Raw genomic sequence first — 18,408 nt, forward strand, 5'->3', positions numbered from 1 at the left:
TGACCAGGGTCCAATGGCCATTTGGGATGCTTCATGTTCTAATCTAGGATCAAAGTGTCCCCACCTGAGGAGATGTAGAAGGGGTCGATGCCAAAAAAGTCATCCCCCCACTGGGGCTCCCTGAGCAGGCTGGTGTCATAGACCCTCAGTGCGTCTAGCATCTCCTGGTCCAGCTTGGTGATCCCACCCAGCTTGGTATGCAGGAATCTCAGACAGGCCCTGCGCGCCACAAGGGCGTTCTCCGCAGCAGATACTGTTGTCCCTGTGACATCCCAAGAAGGAGAGAAAGACGTGAGATCATGTGATTGTAGCACTGAGGCCTACTAAGCATCATGAAGCATCCTACACATGCACAACTTAGGAATTTGGTGTCCTTACGAAAGCACCAGAACATCACTATCAACAACAAGCAGTGTACTGTGACCTAGTGTCCCGGTGTCTGACCTGAGCCGATGGCGTCCACGTAGACCAGGCACGCGGCGTGGATGAAGGCAGTGACCGTGTCCAGCCGGAGGTCCCACTCAGCCTCCTCCTCGCCCTCGTCCCCCATGGTCATGAAGCTGTCGGCGTCACGCTCACACACCAAGTTGAGGAAGTTGACCCAGGACAGGATGTCCCTGACGCTGACCACGCAGCGCCGCCCAAAGTCCTGGTTGGTCAGCCAGTCAATAAAGTCCAGCATGAGCTCGGCAATGTCTCTTCCTGGGTTGGGGGTCAAAGGTCATAGTGAGAGATAGCTACAACAAGGAAGTACAATAGAAATGGATGAACTTAATAATACAGTGAGGTACGGTGTGTACCTATGAACACATTTGAGACTAAGAAGATTTACACTCAAATGAGATATGTACAGGTAGGGAGACTATTCTAGCCTATCAAATGCTACTCCTAGATGAGGAGATGTATTCTGTCTGTGGTGTGTGGAGGAGAGGAGTACCTTGGTGGTCATTGTCATCCAATGAGAGGCTGGTCCTCAGGTTGTGCTGGATGATCTGCACCAGGTCACTGCGGCTGTTACTCTGAGGGCACCAGATCTCTGTGAACCTGTTCCTCAGCGCAGGAGAGAGCTGGACACACACACACACACACACACAGAGATATGTTAACAAGTTGGACTGTTCATCTACATAACAAACAGAAGTGGCTGTGGCCCTGTATGACCCTCCAGAGGCAGAAATAGAATAGGATGTAATTTTAGGGTTTAGACTCTGGCCCTGCTGGTTCGTCTGTTGAAATGGTTTACCTCTTTCTTGCCGAAGTCTCCTCCAGGGTTCATGGTGGCAACCAGGCGGAAGTTCTGCTCTGCTGTGATCAGCTCCACGTCATCATCATCTCCACTTCCTTTCTCTGCCAACACCAGAGACTTCTCCGTCTCTAGGACACTGAACCAGGGTCACAGGTCAACGATATCTAATGAAGTGTTATACGCTAACTATTGTGAGAAAGCGGCTCTATTACCATATCCACACTAGTATACCATTCAGAATGAAGTGATGTATTGGGCAGGGATTCTAAGCAGTACACTAGTGAGGATATTAGAACATAGTCAGCGTGTGTGTACCTGTTGAGTCTCTCCAGCACAGAGTCGTCAGCCAGGGAGATCTCGTCCATGAGGAACACCCCCCCCTCTCTCATGGCCAGGACTAGGGGCCCGTCGTGCCACTCAAACAACCTGCCGTCCTCAGCATCCGCCTGTACCAACACACAAAGACGGGGGGGGGTCAGTGGGACTGGCCATCTGTATCATATACTAAAATATAATTTTACTTTAAGCATTTTTTATTTTACTCAATTACTGTGAGTTTTAAAATGATGAAGAACCTTAATGCCCTATAGAGGGTTTATGAGGGTTTAGGGGCGGCAGGTATCCCAGTGGTTAGAGCGTTGGACTAGTAACCGAAAGGTTGCAAGATCGAATCCCCGAGCAGACATGGTCAAAATCTGTCTTTCTGCCCCTGAACAAGGCAGTTAACCCACTGTTTCTAGGTGGTCATTGAAAATAAGAATTTGTTCTTAACTGACTTGCCTAATTAAATAAAGGTTAAAAAAAAGTTTAAAAAAAAGAGGGTTCATAATTTACAGTTCATTTAAATTGTGACCATTAACGGTGTAGTATCTACCTGGTGTGTCCCAGTATGTCTGACAGGACGCAGGCCCCCCAGGAAGTCAGACGTCTCCATGTGCAGGTGACAGTTGAGGGAGAAGAACTTCTGTCCGGCCAGCGCAGCAAACAGCTGGCAGATGGTGGTCTTACCACACCTGGGGGGAGGAGAAAGTATGTTCTAACTGATCTGTCTTTCTGGGGGTTTAGGCTAGTACGTTAGTGCAGGGGTTCCCAAACTTTTTTACTCAGGCCTCCTCTTCCAGCATTGGGGAAAATCGCACGCCCCACTCCGTGCGCACATCTACTTCCATGGGCACAAGCACTGTTCATGACACAAACTGTTCACACCCCTCTTGTTGGCGGAGATAACATTTAGCAGGTTTACAGCTTATTTCCTGCAATTCCATACATCTTGTCATGTCTAATTTGATTAGAGTGACTCGAACATCTACAAAATCTACGGGCTAAACAACCTAGCTATAAAATGTTAGCTGACACATTGATCAATACATTTTTCTGACAAGTTAAATAGCTCTCTAAGGTCTGCAATGACTGACATGACAATAGGAAAACTGATGCTGCAATACTCAATTTCAAAATCGCCCCCTGTGCATTATACTATTACAACTTTCAAGAGTAAGTTGAACCCCAGACTGAGTTCCCCCCAGGGGGCGTGCCCCACAGTTTGGGAACCACTACGTTACTGTATTGGCTTCAAGAAGTGGACAGTTAGGAGAGCGTTGTCTTTCTGTAGTACGTACTAACCCATTCACTTCACCTACTGCTCGCTTTACAGATTGAATTGACAATTGGAGAGATTTCCACAATCAGGAATTTAGGATGAATCCTACCCAGTGTCTCCCACCAATAGAACAGACTCCCCGAAATGCAGGGCCCGTCCCACCAGCACGGCCAGTCTCCTCATCCCCCGCGTCCACACCACGTGACGAAACTCCTCAGGCACGCCCGCGAAGCTGTCCACGAACGGACCTGCCATTCACAATAAACCAGATTAACTCTGACACACTGGCCAATACAAATAGCCTACTAAACTTGATCAAAGTCATTAGCAGATAAGTATGTTACAAAGGGAGGTGGTATCATTCCAGAACAACACTACATGATGGACAATCCATCCACTTCACACTCAATATTCATGTTCACACTCCATTGACCCCACATAATGGGGAATAGTGATACACTGTACCTTGTTGTCTCAACAGCTAAAGTACATATTTATGTATATGCAGCCAAGAGTTGTGAGGTTTCTCTCATTCCCTACATGCCCTTATAAGACACCATATTCACACTGAACATTCTCCATACCACATTCATCATTCTCCATACCACATTCATCATTCTCCATACCACATTCATTTTGAACATTCTTCATACCACATTCATCTTGAACATTCTCCATACCACATTCATCTTGAACATTCTCCATTCCACATTCATGTTGAACATTCTCCATTCCACATTCATCTTGAACATTCTCCATTCCACATTCATCTTGAACATTCTCCATACCACATTCATTTTGAACATTCTCCATACCACATTCATCTTGAACATTCTCCATTCCACATTCATGTTGAACATTCTCCATACCACATTCATGTTGAACATTCTCCATACCACATTCATCTTGAACATTCTCCATACCACATTCATGTTGAACATTCTCCATTCCACATTCATGTTGAACATTCTCCATTCCACATTCATGTTGAACATTCTCCATTCCACATTCATGTTGAACATTCTCCATTCCACATTCATGTTGAACATTCTCCATTCCACATTCATGTTGAACATTCTCCATTCATGTTGAACATTCTCCATACCACATTCTGTATTGTGATAGAACAGTTGTAGTCACAGTAGTGCTTTCCTGTATTGTTGACACACTCCCCCAATATGAACTGTTTGTGAGTGAGCAGGGTCATGCACACAGTTGGGTCGGGGGCAAAAGGGCATGTTGGTGTGTGTGTGTGTGCGAGAGAGAACCAGGCTCTACTTACTAAACTGTGTGGTGAGTTGTTGCACTGAGAACAGGGTGTCAGAGTTCACCGTCCTCTTGAAGTGTTTCTCCAGGATGGACTGGATAGTGGAGGCCTCCTCTGGCTTCCTGACCCGCCCAGCCAGCAGCATGAACCCTGAGACACACACACACACACACTTCAACAATCCTAAATACTTAGGTGAAAAGACATTACCATTGAAGTGAAGTAGAACATGATTTCACACATAAGTCACACTGAAAAACAACAGACAGAGAAAGCAATAGAGACAAAAGCAGATGATAGTTTGTCGTATAAGATGGGACAAAATTGCTGCTGTGATCCTATTGGGCCTTACCGTCATCAGCCAAATGCTGCAGCCAATCGCGGGAGGCATCTGTCTGCTCCTCCAGTCGATAGCGGTCAGCCCAGCGGAAGAGATCTCTCAGGGTGATGAAGCCATGTTTCCCAGCAAACACCGTAGATCCCCTGCGAAGAGACTACACACACACACACAGTGAGTTATAAAATTAGAACACACCATTACCTTATTGCCAATGGCAATGAGTTAACATATGAAAGGAGATTAAATATGAGACAGTCACCTGGAGATCCTGCATGACTTTGACCAGCTTGGAGCAGTAGGATGTTGGAAGACTACATCTCTGGCAGAGGATGGTCTCTAGCTCATCACTAGGCAACTCGTCAAAGTGAAGCTCCACAAAACGATTCCTGAAGGCCCTGGACAGCACCTGAGGGGAGAGAAATTATATTGCACTCGCTGAGACCTGGTCTACCAAACTACACTTTCATCACCATCCTAATTCCTGTGCCCGAAGGAACAGATCCCATGGTGCTCAATGAGCGTAGAAAATGTGTGCTTGCTTGTCTTGCACTATTTATGGCTGTGAAATAACCAAACTACACTATCCCAATATAATCCTAATAACCCACTATGGCCCGAGTCACACGTACCTTTCTGCCTCCGTAGAGACCAGGAGGATTCTGGGTAGCAAACAGCATGAATCGGGGGTGCGCTTTGATCACTTCCTGTGTCTCTGCGACAAACAGCTCCCTGTTGTCGTCCAGCAGTCTGTTGAGGGCCTCGAGGACGTCAGTAGGGGCCAAGTTCAACTCATCCAGAATAATCCAGTATCCTTTCCTCATGGCGTCAATCAGAACGCCTACAGGGGAAACATACAGAGGCACACACACAAAACGAAGACATTACACCGTGATCATGAACAGAACAGTCTGTGTGAGACACTGACTGCAGGGCTACAGTGTAGAACTGGCCGTACCCTCTTTGAAGATCAGCTTGCCCTTGCCGTCAGAGGAGTAGCAGCCGATGTACTCCTGGATGTCTGTGTGCTCGTGGTTGTTGATCCTGACACACTGGTTCCCCGTGGCCGCTGCTATCCACCTGACCAGGCTGGTCTTTCCCACCGAGGTCTCTCCTTGGATCAGGACAGGGTGGCTCCTGAAGAACAAACAAATATAGAATATTTCTAGTAGAGCCGGTTCGTGTCTGTGTTTCAATGTGCACTTAGTGGAAGAGGAATTGGCTGACCTCAAGTGTAGAGGTCATGGACGTGTCCCAAATGGCACCCTTTCCCTAGTGCACTACTAGGGTGCCATTTGGGACGCCGACTGTGTCCAGAGAAGAAGGGCAGAGAAACAATCAAGTACTTACTGGGGACGACTGACCTGTGGTGAGGTCGTGTAGAATTGACCTGTGGTGAGGTCGTGTAGAATTGACCTGTGGTGAGGTCGTGTAGAATTGACCTGTGGTGAGGTCGTGTAGAATTGGGTAGTGTCTGTTTTTAGCTGTTTTTAATTGTGCAATTGATTTTCCTTGGACTGAAGTGTGGAGGTCATGTATGCATCCCTAATGGCACCCTATTCCCTAGTGCACAAATTCTGACCAGAGCCTAGGGATTAGTGCACTGTGTAGGGAATAGGGTGCCATTTGGGACACAGCCCATGTGTCCAGATAAGACTAAATTAACCTCGTAATGAAGGGCAGAGAAACAATTGAGCACTGGGAACGATTGATCTGTGGTGAGGTCATGGCAACTACTCTCCACCACGACAACAGCAGCAACGTGAGAAAGTCATGTCATCTTTATGGCAGCAGTGATGACACAACCAATATTAGCCAATACAACTCATGTGACGCTCATTGTGCCAGCAACAGGTTGACGATACAACAGACAGTGGCTACTAGGACTGTACCACAGGTATTGACTAGGTTGACTGATAGATCCAGGGGGACGGGGGACAACAGAAAGGGGAGCTCAGTTTTCCTACCCAGCAGACACCACCCTGGCCAGGTCACGCAGGTTAAGCTTGACGGAGGTGGTGAGGATGTAGCTGGGGTCCAGAGCTGGCTCCATCTCCCCCTGGGATACCCAGTAGCCCTCCATCTGAATGCAGGGCCGCCCCGTGGGCTCCGGGATGGGCTGTGGGGAAACACAGGGAGAACCATGTCTACTGAGGAATCTCATATTGAGGAATTATTAAGCTTTTTCTTAATTATCCATCGATCTCAATTAATACAAATATGGAATCAATAAAGTCATATTACAGGCCTGCAGTATTACCTGCTTCAGACACTTGATGTTTCCCCCCATGATGTGTTGACACACCAGTTTCTGGACCATTGGATGGGAGCTGCGGTCCAGCTGGGTAAGGAAACTCAAACAGAAGCCCTGGAAAAAGAGACCGATGGAGAATCTGGTCACATCTGAACCTATTTTCCAATCAATGAAGTTACTAAGGATATCAATATACAGTGCATTCAGGAAACTATTCAGACCCTGACTTTTTCCACATGACAGCCTTATTCTAAAATGGATTAAATATTCCCCCCATCAATCTACACACAATACCCTATACAGACAAGCCAAAAACTGGTTTAGAATTTTTTGCAAATGCGTTAAAAAATTATTATTTTTTAAATCACATCAACATAAGTATTCAGACCCTTTACCCTTTACTTAAGTATTCAGACCCTTTACTTTGTTGAAGCACCTTTGGCAGCGATTACATCCTTGAATCGTCATTGATATGACGCTACAAGCTTTGCACACCTGAGTTTCTCTCATTCTTCCCTGCAGATCCTCTCAAGCGCTGTCAGGTTTGATGAGCAGCATAGCTGTACAGCTATTTTCAGGTCTCTCAAGAAATGTTTGATCTGGTTCAAGTCCGGGCTCTGGCTGAGCCACTCAAGGACATTGAGACTTGTCCAGACGCCACACCTGCGTTGTCTTGGCTGTGTGCTGAGGGTCGTTGTCCTGTTGGAACGTGAACCTCCACCCCAGTCTGAGGTCCTGAACACTCTGGTGCAGGTTTTCATTAAGGATCTCTGTGTACTTTGCTATGTTCATTTTTTTCTCAATCCTGACTAGTCTCCCAGTCCCTGCCTCTGAAAAACCTCCCCACAACATGATGCTGCCACCACCATGCGTCACCGTAGAGATGGTGCCACATTTCCTCCAGATGTGATGCTTGGCATTCAGGCCAAAGAGTTCAATCTTGGTTTCATCAGACCAGAGAATCTTGTTTCTCATGGTCTGAGAGTCCTTTAGTTACCTTTTGGCAAACTCCAAGCAGGCTGTCATGTGACTTTTACTGAGGAGTGGCTTATGTATGGCCACTCTACCATAAAGGCCTGATTGGTGGAGTGTTGCAGAGATGGGAGAACTTTCCGGAAGGGCAACCATCTCCACAGAGGAACTCTGGAGCTCTGTCCAAGTGACCATTGGGTTCTTTGTCACATCCCTGACCAAGGCCCTTCTCCCCCGATTACTCAGTTTTGCCAGGCAGCCAGCTCTAGGGAGAGTCTTGGTGGTTCCAAACTTATGTAAATAAGGTACTTCTGTTGTTTATTTTGAATAAATTAGCAGAAATAAATAAAAATCTGTTTTTGTTTTGTCATTATGGGTATTGTGTGTAGATTGATGAGATGTTGTTTTTTTAATCAATTTGAGAATAAAGCTGTAACGTAACAAAATGTGGAAAAAGTCAAGGGGCCTGAATAATTTCCGAATGTACTGTATGCTTATTTAGTCAATATAAAGGATGTCGAAATCAATGCTGGGAGAGCTCTGGCCTCCTACCTCGTAGAGAGAGCGCTGGACGCTGTAGCAGGGGTTGGCTGCCACATACTTCAGTGCCCTGCAGAGGGTACGCAGGCTGTAGTGGGGATGGTGTCCAGTCCCATCCACCAGTTTGGAGGTAGCCTCCTTACGCACCGTCAGGTAAAAGCTGCAGCAGCAAATACATGTTTTTTTATTCAAATCTATCAATTAATCAATCAAATCAGCAATCAATATGACATGATATTCAACGTGACTTTGTGGAAACTTGATGAGCCACGTGATGCATATGACAGAGGACAGTATTTAATCTGACCCCTGACCTTATAATCCCGTTGATGACGTTCTTATTGGGGTTCAGGCCTTTCAGGTAGTCAGACACCAGGATGCGCAGGTCTCCTTCATTCTCCAGCTCCTCCACATACAGCTCAGTGAACCTGGGAAAGAAAGAGAGCAGCATGTCAAACCACAGCTAGTTGGGCCGCCAGATCCCGAACAGCTAGTTGGGCCGCCAGATCCTGAACAGCTAGTTGGGCCGCCAGATCCCGAACAGCTAGTTGGGCCGCCAGATCCCGAACAGCTAGTTGGGCCGCCAGATCCTGAACAGCTAGTTGGGCCGCCAGATCCTGAACAGCTAGTTGGGCCGCCAGATCCCGAACAGCTAGTTGGGCCGCCAGATCCTGAACAGCTAGTTGGGCCGCCAGATCCTGAACAGCTAGTTGGGCTGCCAGATCCTGATAAGGTAGTAGGTTTGCCAGTATGCTCATAAGTTAAAGACATTTCAGTCAAACACCAGGCCAGCTCAGCCCTTGTTCTAACCTGTTCCGTATGCCCAGGGGCAGGTTCCTCTTCCCCACGTCAGTCGCTGGGTTCATGCAGGCAAAGAGACGGAAGTCTGGATGGCGAACCAGGGGCTCTGTACAACAAAAAAAAAGACATTTAATTCCAGTAGCAGCATCAAAGTGATCATATTTCCAAGGTCATAATCAGTTAATACCTTCATGACCAAAGCCATGACAATAACAATATGCAATTTATTACATGTAATGCAACAGTGATATAAAGTGTTATAACATGTCATAACATGCTATGGAGAGCAGCGGGCGCCTCACCAGTGTCTCCGCGGTCCAGCAGCACCAGAGAGCCGGCGGTGCCTTCCAGCAGGCCACTCAGACACTCCAGAGTCTCTGCTGCAGCCAGGTTCATCTCATCCAGCAGGATCCACTCTCCCTTCTTCACCGCCTGGGCCAGAGTCCCCTGTAGAGACACACACGGTTTAAAATCACAGCAGGTTGGTGGTCAACAGGGATATGTAGTGTGTGTGTGTGTGAGAGAGTGAGACAATTTAGGTAAACCTTTACCTCTACAAAGGCAAAGACCAGTGCCGTCTCACAGGCTCTGATCTGCTGCTGTGTCTGAGCCAGCCTCACGGCCAGGGTTTCCCACTGCTCCTGCAGCAAGGCGGCTGGGGAAACCAGCACACAAAAACAGACTGAGAACAGCCTAAGGCAACACTCACATTTCTGTCACAGTGAGAGTAGGAGTAAGCTATTCAAGACAAGAAGGAATGAAGGTACTTCTTTTGGTTGTTTTCCAAATGGCAACACTATTATCTATATGATGCACTACAGTGCCTTCCAAAAGTATTCACACCCCTTGATTTTTTCCACATTGAGTTATGTTACAGTCTGGATTTAAAATTAATTAAAGTTCATGTACTCTTATTGCATTCATAGTGTTTAACATGATTTTTGAATGACTACCTCATCTTTGTACCTCACATATTCAATTATCTGTAAGGTCCCTCTGTCAAGCAGTGAATTTCAAGCACAGATTCAACCACAAAGACCATGGAGGTTTTAAAGAAGGGCAACTGTTTTTTAAAAAGCAGGCAATGAATAGCCCTTTGAACTTGGTGAAGTTATTACACTTTGGAAGGTGTATCAAAACACCCAGTCACAACAAAGATACAGCCGTCCTTTCTAGCTCAGTTGCCGGAGAGGAAGGAAACCGCTCAGGGATTTCACCATGAGGCCAAATCCAGAATTTAATGGCAGTGATAGGAGAAAACTGAGGATGGATCAACAACATTGTAGTTACTCCACAAAACTAACCTAATTAACAGAGTGAAAAGAAGGAAGCCTGCACAGAATAAAAATATTCCAAAACATGCATCCTGTGTGCAACAAGGCACTGAATTTTCCTCAGTGGCCGACTTACAGTTTTGACTTAAAATATACAGTTGAAGTTGGAGGTTTACATACACCTTAGCCAAATATATTTAAACTCAGTGTTTCACAATTCCTGACATTTAATTCTAGTACAGATTCCCTGTCTTAGGTCAGTTAGGATCACCACTTTATTTTAAGAATGTGAAATGTCAGAATAATAGTAGAGATGATTTATTTCAGCTTTTATTTCTTTCATCACATTCCCAGTCAGGTTGCAAGCCTCCCTCTTTTTCCTCCAAACATAACGATGGTCATTATGGCCAACAGTTCTATTTTTGTTTCATCAGACCAGAAGACATTCCTCCAAAAAGTACGATCTTTGTCCCCATGTGCAGTTGCAAACTGTAGTCTGGCTTTTTTATGGCGGTTTTGGAGCAGCGGCTTCTTCCTTGCTGAGCGGCCTATCAGGTTACTTTTGTACCTGTTTCTACCAGCATGTTCACAAGGTCCTTTGCTGTTGTTCTGGGATTGATTTGCACTTTTCACACCAAAGTACGTTCATCTCCAGGAGGCAGAACGCGTCTCCTTCCTGAGCGGTATGACGGCTGCGTGGTCCCATGCTGTTTATACTTGCGTACTTTTGTTTGTACAGATGAATGTGGTATCTTCAGGCATTTGGAAATTGCTCCCAAGGATTGCTCCCAAGGATGAACCAGAGGTCTACAATTTTGTTTCTGAGGTCTTGGCTGATTGCTTTTCCCATGATGTCAAGCAAAGAGGCACTGAGTTTGAAGGTAGGCCTTGAAATACCCACAGGTACACCTCCAATTGACTCAAATGATGTCAATTGGCCTATCAGAAGCTTCTAAAGCCATGACATCATTTTATGGAATTTTCCAAGCTGTTTCAAGGCACAGTCAATTTAGTGTATGTAAACTTCTGATACACTGGAATTGTGATTCAGTGAATAAGTGAAATAATCTGTCTGTAAACAATTGTTGGAAAAATGACTTGTGTCATGCACAAAGTAGATGTCCTAACCAACTTGCCAAAACTCTAGTTTGTTATCAAGAAATGTGCGGAGTGGTTGAAAAAAGAGTTTTAATGAATCCAACCTAAGTGTATGTAAACTTCCGACTTCAACTGTACCTGAAAATCTAGAGAACAAAAAAAAATCAAGAACTGAAAATGGTTGTCAAGCAATCATCAACAACCAATTTGACAGAGCTTGATTAAGTTTAAAAAGAATAAATGGGCAAATGTTGTACAATCCAGTTGTGGAAAATTCTTTGAGACTTACCCAGAAAGATTCACAACTGTAATCACTGCCAAAGGTGCTTCTACAGTATTGACTCAGGGGTGTGACTATTTATGTGAATAATGTTTTCACTGTCACTATGGGGTATTGTACGCAGATAAAAACATTATTTAAAAAATGTAATAAATTCTGAATTCAGGCACCACAAATGTGGAATAAGTCAAGGGGTATGAAAACTTTGAAGCCATTTTTTAAAATATTACCTTTATTTAACCAGGCAAGTCAGTTAAGAACAAATTCTTATTTTCAATGACGGCCTAGGAACAGTGGGTTAACTGCCTGTTCAAGGGCAGAACGACAGATTTGTACCTTGTCAGCTCAAGGGTTTGAACTTGCAACCTTCCGGTTACTAGTCCAACGCTCTAACCACTAGGCTATCATGCCGCCCATTAGGGAATAGGGTGTCATTTGGGGATGCCAACAATATCTAAAGAGTGTGGTGGTACCATTGTTTTTTTCCTGCAGCTCCGACTTGCTGAGGGCCGACTTGCAAACGTGGTCCATGAGCTTAAGGAGGTCCTGCCAGCGCTTGCCCCTGAAGCAGGTCTGCACGTGGCCCAGGAAGGTCAGGTTCTGCTTGCGGGAGTAGGTCTGGGAGAACACGTCCTCGAAGGCCTCACGCAGGGGCAGCAGGATCAGCTTGTGGTCCACTGGTTTATACCTTAGATCAGAGAAGAGAATATGCCTACTCAGTACCAATGCAGGCCAGGGTAATATCCCTGTCTGAATATGCTGGTATAGGTGTAAGTTCATACAAGAAAATGACTAATTCCCTTACCCTCCTAGCAGGTCAGCTGTATCACTCTGCTGGTTCATATTCACCACCCGTAACCTGTGTCCTAGAGAGGGAGCGAGAGAGAAGGGGAACATAGGTGTTGGTTAGTGGGTACCCACTATACCATGTTGTCTGAGAGAAGCTTTCTGGCAGAGTGTTGCGTCTCACCAGTGATTCCAGCCAGGTACTGCACAGTGGATGTCTTGCCCGTGCCCGTCTCTCCGACCAACAGAATGGGCTCGCCCTGGGTAACACACACTGCTAGCTGTTCCAAAAGCACTGCAGAGGGCCGCGTGGCAGCAAATGTCTGCTTCTCACTGTGCACATTGAGATACACATAGGTTAGGTTACACTTTTACTCAAATTTTACCTACAACAATTTCAAAATGCATATACTTGAAACCAGGTCAAAATATCTATTAATAATACATTCATCAACAAATATACTTTTTTGTTCCCCCCAATTGTAGATTTCCAAAGGTGCCTTTCTGCTGTAGGGTTTTTGATTTTAGTCATATGCTGAGGACTGGAATATTTGCTGGTTTATCAAAGTGTGTAGTTAGGGATCAATTCAATGTTTATTCAATCAACCAGCGGGAGTCTATTTGGCTGGGTAAGTGTTGGGCCTGGCAAAGCGACAGTAACGTCCATATTGTCTAAACAGACAGGTTACGGGCACAGACTGGCAGGGCTGGCAGCCTGACTCAGTGTGTTCCATAAGCGACAGCTGCCAGGCAAATATCGGACTACTAACCCTTATGTGGCCGGGTACTTAATTGACTTTAACAAATTGCGGTCCATCAGATGGCAACTAATTCGATTTAGGGTCACACATTTTGCTGACTTACTTGCAGATGCGGACCACTTCGTTCTGCTTCCGTTCCAGGGTCACTCTGCCCACCAAGGCCTCCAGCTCTGTGACAGAGATGCCAGGCTGGTACATCTGGCAGAAATGTGCAGCCTGAGAGGCAAACGACCATAGAAATAAGAATTAATAGAATGGCTTGGAAGTTCTAACCTTAGAAATAAGAATTCATTCATGTATTCTTATTTCTATGCACACAACCATCATGTCAACAGTCAACAACCATCACCATGTCTGAGTCCAATAAAGCACCCGTGGCAAATGGCACTCAAAGGGCTCTGGTCAAAAGTAGTGCCCTATATAGGGAATAGAGTGCCATTTGGGACTAGCTCTATGTCAGGAGACTGTAGATCATACATCATGTCCTAAAGTACGACAAACTTGTACATCAGTACTGAACTGGTTTTGATATACTGTCAGCAGAGGCCCATCATTTCCAGTGATGCTGGACTTACCTTCTCTTTGGAGATGTTGAGCTTGCTCCCGATGACCTCAGCCATGCACAGCCTCCTCTCTGGTCGGGATAGCATAGCTGTAAAGCAGTCTAGGGCCTAAAAGGGAGGAAAGCCGCAAAACAGTACAGTTAACAAGAGCATTCTTTTTTTGGGCGGCAAATTGTTAAAAGTTTCTGACACTGTTACAGCTACATTGATTTTCCATTCAAATATGGATTGTGCTAACTCAATGAATCTATTCGCAGTTCATACTAAACTAGCTTTGTTCAACCAACCCAATCCACAGTCAGTCCTGGTTCAGGAGGCTAACCCTAAAGAGCCATGAAAAAAGTGTTGAACACATCGAGCCCTATTACGGCTAAAGGATTTTCCATCCTAACATAGATTAGGTAATAACCTTAACAGGGTCTAACCTTGCCAGTTCTACGTAGCCACAGAGTTCTAAGAGACAAGTTCAGAATTATCCGTGGTGAACAACAGTTCAAGCCCGAAAGCTTCTTTAACATAGTAAACAATGGCAGGAGGGTGACAACATTGCAATGACAGCCTGTGCTGCTGTGACTCGAGGCTCACCTCTAAGAAGACATGTTGAGCGGTGGCAGACGAGGTGCTGTCAAAGTTACTGCTGATCCTCTCACACCATTTCAGCAGGTCTCTGTAAAATATAGAGTAGAAGTTACATAAGGGCTCTCCAACCCTGCTCCTGGAGAGCTACCCTCCTGTAGGTTTACACTCCAACCCTGTTCCTGGAGAGCTACCCTCCTGTAGGTTTACACTCCAACCCTGTTCCTGGAGAGCTACCCTCCTGTAGGTTTACACTCCAACCCTGTTCCTGGAGAGCTACCCTCCTGTAGGTTTACACTCCAACCCTGTTCCTGGAGAACTACCCTCCTGTAGGTTTTCACTCCAACCCTGTTCCTAGAGAGCTACTCCCCTGTAGGTTTACACTCCAAAGCTGTTCCTAGAGAGCTACCCTCCTGTAGGTTTACACTCCAACCCTGTTCCTGGAGAGCTACTCTCCTGTAAGTTTTCACTCCAACTCTGTTCCTGGAGAGCTACCCTCCTGTAGGTTTTCACTCCAACCTTGTTCCTGGAGAGCTACCCTCCTGTAGGTTCTCACTCCAACCCTGTTCCTGGAGAACTACCCTCCTGTAGGTTCTCACTCCAACCCTGTTCCTGGAGAGCTACCCGCCTGTATGTTTTCACTCCAACTCTGTTCCTGGAGAGCTACCCTCCTGTATGTTTTCACTCCAACTCTGTTCCTGGAGAGCTACCCTCCTGTATGTTTTCACTCCAACCCTGTTCCTGGAGAGCTACCCGCCTGTATGTTTTCACTCCAACTCTGTTCCTGGAGAGCTACTCTCCTGTAGGTTTTCACTCCAACCACAGTTGTAACTAACCTGATTCACTTTATCAACCACTATATTATTAGAATCAGGTGCGCTAGATTAAGGTTGGAGTGAAAATCTACAGGACGGTTACTCTCCAGGAACAGGGTTGAAGAGCCCTGGGTTACATAAATATGGCAATGATAAACAGAGGAGTTGGCTTAAGGACACAGATTTAGGACCAGGTTAAGTTTTCCATCAATGATTGGAGAAAAGATTCAGCTGAGAAACAGTTGATCCAATAGGGCTGTCCTGACCTACATTCTGTCCTGACCTACATAAGAGCTTAGCAGGCCAGGTTGCAAACTCAAATGAAAACAACATTCATTATGTACATTAACTGCAGTGATGCATGCAGCTCTAAAATAATAATTATCCAAGTGGCCCACAGCGGCGTATGGAACAACATGCTCACATTTTGATTTTACACCAAGGGAAAAGTCCTGAGCCCAACACGTACACACAGGTATTCCCAGTATGAACCCTTACAAATGGGTGAAAAACAAGTGGCCTCCACAAAATGAGAGGATCAGGTCTGAACTGGTTACCTAATGATAAGGGCTGTCCTGGTGTAACGTCTAGCATCTGTGGATCCAGCTCTATAGAAAATAACGGTCCAATCGATGGGCCATCGAGCGCAGGCAGCAGCACCCAGTGGAAAGCTAATTAAAGTCCTGAGGGCTAGCTGCCTGGTCATTTCATCTCCCAGTGGGCCAGTGCAGATCCTAATGTAAACCCCACAACCCACCTCTGCTCTGGGACGCATGTGGTGGGATGGATGGGGCCACTGGGTTTACCTGTATCTGGGGATTGACCATTACTGTAGATCTGAGCAGCTAGGGAATCATGACAATGAGTTCATCACCAGTTCATACTGGCAGAGAGACAGTGTCATCTTTCAAAGCAGCGGAAAAAATATTGTGTATAGACACCTATGGTGGGAATCAGATAAACCATGAGAACTGAACATGAATAAATTGCTCATTGCTACAAAATGAGACAGAAAAGCTAAAGGTAAATAAAAGGGGGGAGCTGAAAATAAGAGCATATATTTGTATTGTATTTAACTAGGTGAGTCAGTTAAGAACAAATTCTTATTAACACTGACGGCCTACCAAAAGGCCTCCTGCGAGGATGGGGTCCTGGGATTAAAAATAAACACAATATATATACAGATCAACACACACACACACACACATCACAACAAGAGAGACAACACAACATAAAGGGAGACCTAAGACAACAACATAGCAATGCAGCAACCCATGACAACACAGCATGGTAGCAACACAACATAACAACATGGTAGCAGCCATAGCATGCCATTACCTCAGTGACAGTCCCCTCCCCTCCAGGGATGTGGTCTTGTCCTCCAGCCTGTGATGAGACACCTCTGGTGCATGAATACTGTCTGTGTGGCCCAGTGCCACCGGGTTAGGGTGCCTCTCTCCAGTCAGCTGGCAGTAGATGTCGAGGAGGCGCTCCACCACAACCGTTAGGTTAGGGTACCGGTTCACCAGCACCTGAACAGGCAAAGAACAACAGTTAAAGAGAGATTTAAAGATAATTAAAACAATGCTTAAATTGCTAATTATATCCAAGTTTCCAAAGGCAAAGAACAACACGACTGTTAGCTTCATGAACTTCATTAGTAAGATAAAACTGGTTATAAAGTACAGTGCGATTAGGATTCTGTAGTACATCATGCTAGAAAAAAAACACACTTGAAACAGAGGATACACTGGTCATTTTATAGACCACAGGGAATTGATGTGGACTCCATTGGATCATGTCCTCAGTCGTCTCACCTTCTTCAGTTCCTCTCGTGTCATGTTTCCAATCTGTAGTTTAGTCCAGTACTTGTCCAAGAGAGCTGCGTGGGTGTTCTGTGGCCTGTACCAGCCTCCGGCACTGTGGAACATTCTACACACAAAACATCCCAGTTATTTTCTGTGTAAAAGGAGGACGATATTCATAGGGTCACACATGGGCCACATGACATTCTTACCTTCTCGTAGCAAAGAATTGGAAGCCTGGAGCCACTTCAATGCAGTCCTCCCGTCCTGGGATCATCAGCTGTTTATTCTCCATCAAGGGAAGGAGTACAGATATCTGCAAGGCATACAACTCATTTGATAAAATACCTTGTAGCCTTGAACCTACTACTACAGTAATAACTACATTAACAGGTCACTTCATGTAATTCCATGCGTGATTCAGCTGTGCAAAAACCCACCACATCCAGAGGAGCATGGTCAATGTCCTCCAACAGGATCCAATGTCCTTTAGAGACAGCCTGTGTCAGGGAACCTGGCTGCCACACAAACTTCCCTGGGATATCAGTACAGCGATACATCCCAAGCAACATCTGCAATAATGCAGCAAAGAGATTAGATCATTCCTATCAACCGTTCAAAAACAGTAGAATGCGCTCAGAGGACGACACTAGAGTTCCAGGAAAAATATAAAGTACCAGTCAAAAGTTTGGACACACCTACTCATTCAAGGGTTTCTTTATTTGTACTATTTTCTAGATTGTAGAATAATAGTGAATACATCAAAACTATGAAATAATACAAATGGAATCATCTAGTAACCAATAAAGTGTTAAACAAATCTAAATATATTGTATGAGATTCTTCAAAGCAGCCACCCTTTGCCTTGATGACAGCTTTACACACACTTGGCATTCTCTCAACCAGCTTCACCTGGAATGCTTTTCCAAAAAAGTCTTGAAAAGTCTTGAAGGAGTTGCCACATATGCTGAGCACTTGGCTGGCTGCTTTTCCTTCACTCTGCGGTCCAACTCATCCCAAACCGTCTCAGTTGAGTTGAGGTTGGGTGATTGTGGAGGCCAGGTCATCTGATACATACAGCACTCCATCACTCTCCTTCTTGGTCAAATAGCCCTTACACAGCCTGGAGGTGTGTTGGGTCATTGTCCTGTTGAAAACAAATGAAAGTCCCACTAAGCGCAAATTAGATGGGATGGCGTATCGATGCAGAATGCTGTGGTAGCCATACTGGTTAAGTGTGCCTTCAATTCTAAATAAATCTCTGACAGTGTCACCAGCAAAGCACCCCCACACCACCTCCTCCATGCTTCACGTGGGAACCACACATGCAGAGATCATCCATTCACCTACTCTGCATCTCACAAAGACACAGTGGTTGGAACCAAAAATCTCAAGTTTGGACTCAGACCAAAAGGACAGATTTCCATTGGTGT

General features: G+C 45.5%; 1 protein-coding gene across 1 annotated transcript in view; it reads right to left on the reverse strand.

Moving 5' to 3' along the window:
- The window catches only part of LOC139415050 (midasin-like), a 61,230-nt gene that overhangs the window by 36,879 nt on the left and 5,943 nt on the right, over nucleotides 1-18,408 (reverse strand). The window contains exons 7-35 of the mRNA XM_071162809.1: nucleotides 17,416-17,547; nucleotides 17,188-17,291; nucleotides 16,988-17,102; nucleotides 16,509-16,702; nucleotides 14,365-14,446; nucleotides 13,792-13,887; nucleotides 13,320-13,432; nucleotides 12,640-12,788; nucleotides 12,475-12,535; nucleotides 12,143-12,357; nucleotides 9,569-9,672; nucleotides 9,320-9,464; nucleotides 9,027-9,123; nucleotides 8,531-8,644; nucleotides 8,229-8,376; nucleotides 6,711-6,818; nucleotides 6,418-6,569; nucleotides 5,409-5,587; nucleotides 5,083-5,291; nucleotides 4,713-4,859; nucleotides 4,466-4,607; nucleotides 4,129-4,263; nucleotides 2,956-3,094; nucleotides 2,121-2,259; nucleotides 1,562-1,692; nucleotides 1,244-1,382; nucleotides 938-1,067; nucleotides 445-702; nucleotides 65-262 (exon numbers count right to left, since the gene is read on the reverse strand). Of these exons, the coding sequence (XP_071018910.1) occupies nucleotides 65-262; nucleotides 445-702; nucleotides 938-1,067; nucleotides 1,244-1,382; nucleotides 1,562-1,692; nucleotides 2,121-2,259; nucleotides 2,956-3,094; nucleotides 4,129-4,263; nucleotides 4,466-4,607; nucleotides 4,713-4,859; nucleotides 5,083-5,291; nucleotides 5,409-5,587; nucleotides 6,418-6,569; nucleotides 6,711-6,818; nucleotides 8,229-8,376; nucleotides 8,531-8,644; nucleotides 9,027-9,123; nucleotides 9,320-9,464; nucleotides 9,569-9,672; nucleotides 12,143-12,357; nucleotides 12,475-12,535; nucleotides 12,640-12,788; nucleotides 13,320-13,432; nucleotides 13,792-13,887; nucleotides 14,365-14,446; nucleotides 16,509-16,702; nucleotides 16,988-17,102; nucleotides 17,188-17,291; nucleotides 17,416-17,547 (4,075 nt within the window). The remainder of the gene's footprint in view (nucleotides 1-64; nucleotides 263-444; nucleotides 703-937; nucleotides 1,068-1,243; nucleotides 1,383-1,561; nucleotides 1,693-2,120; nucleotides 2,260-2,955; nucleotides 3,095-4,128; nucleotides 4,264-4,465; nucleotides 4,608-4,712; nucleotides 4,860-5,082; nucleotides 5,292-5,408; nucleotides 5,588-6,417; nucleotides 6,570-6,710; nucleotides 6,819-8,228; nucleotides 8,377-8,530; nucleotides 8,645-9,026; nucleotides 9,124-9,319; nucleotides 9,465-9,568; nucleotides 9,673-12,142; nucleotides 12,358-12,474; nucleotides 12,536-12,639; nucleotides 12,789-13,319; nucleotides 13,433-13,791; nucleotides 13,888-14,364; nucleotides 14,447-16,508; nucleotides 16,703-16,987; nucleotides 17,103-17,187; nucleotides 17,292-17,415; nucleotides 17,548-18,408) is intronic.

This window comes from Oncorhynchus clarkii, chromosome 8 (assembly GCF_045791955.1).
Source record: "Oncorhynchus clarkii lewisi isolate Uvic-CL-2024 chromosome 8, UVic_Ocla_1.0, whole genome shotgun sequence".
Taxonomy (NCBI): domain Eukaryota; kingdom Metazoa; phylum Chordata; class Actinopteri; order Salmoniformes; family Salmonidae; genus Oncorhynchus; species Oncorhynchus clarkii.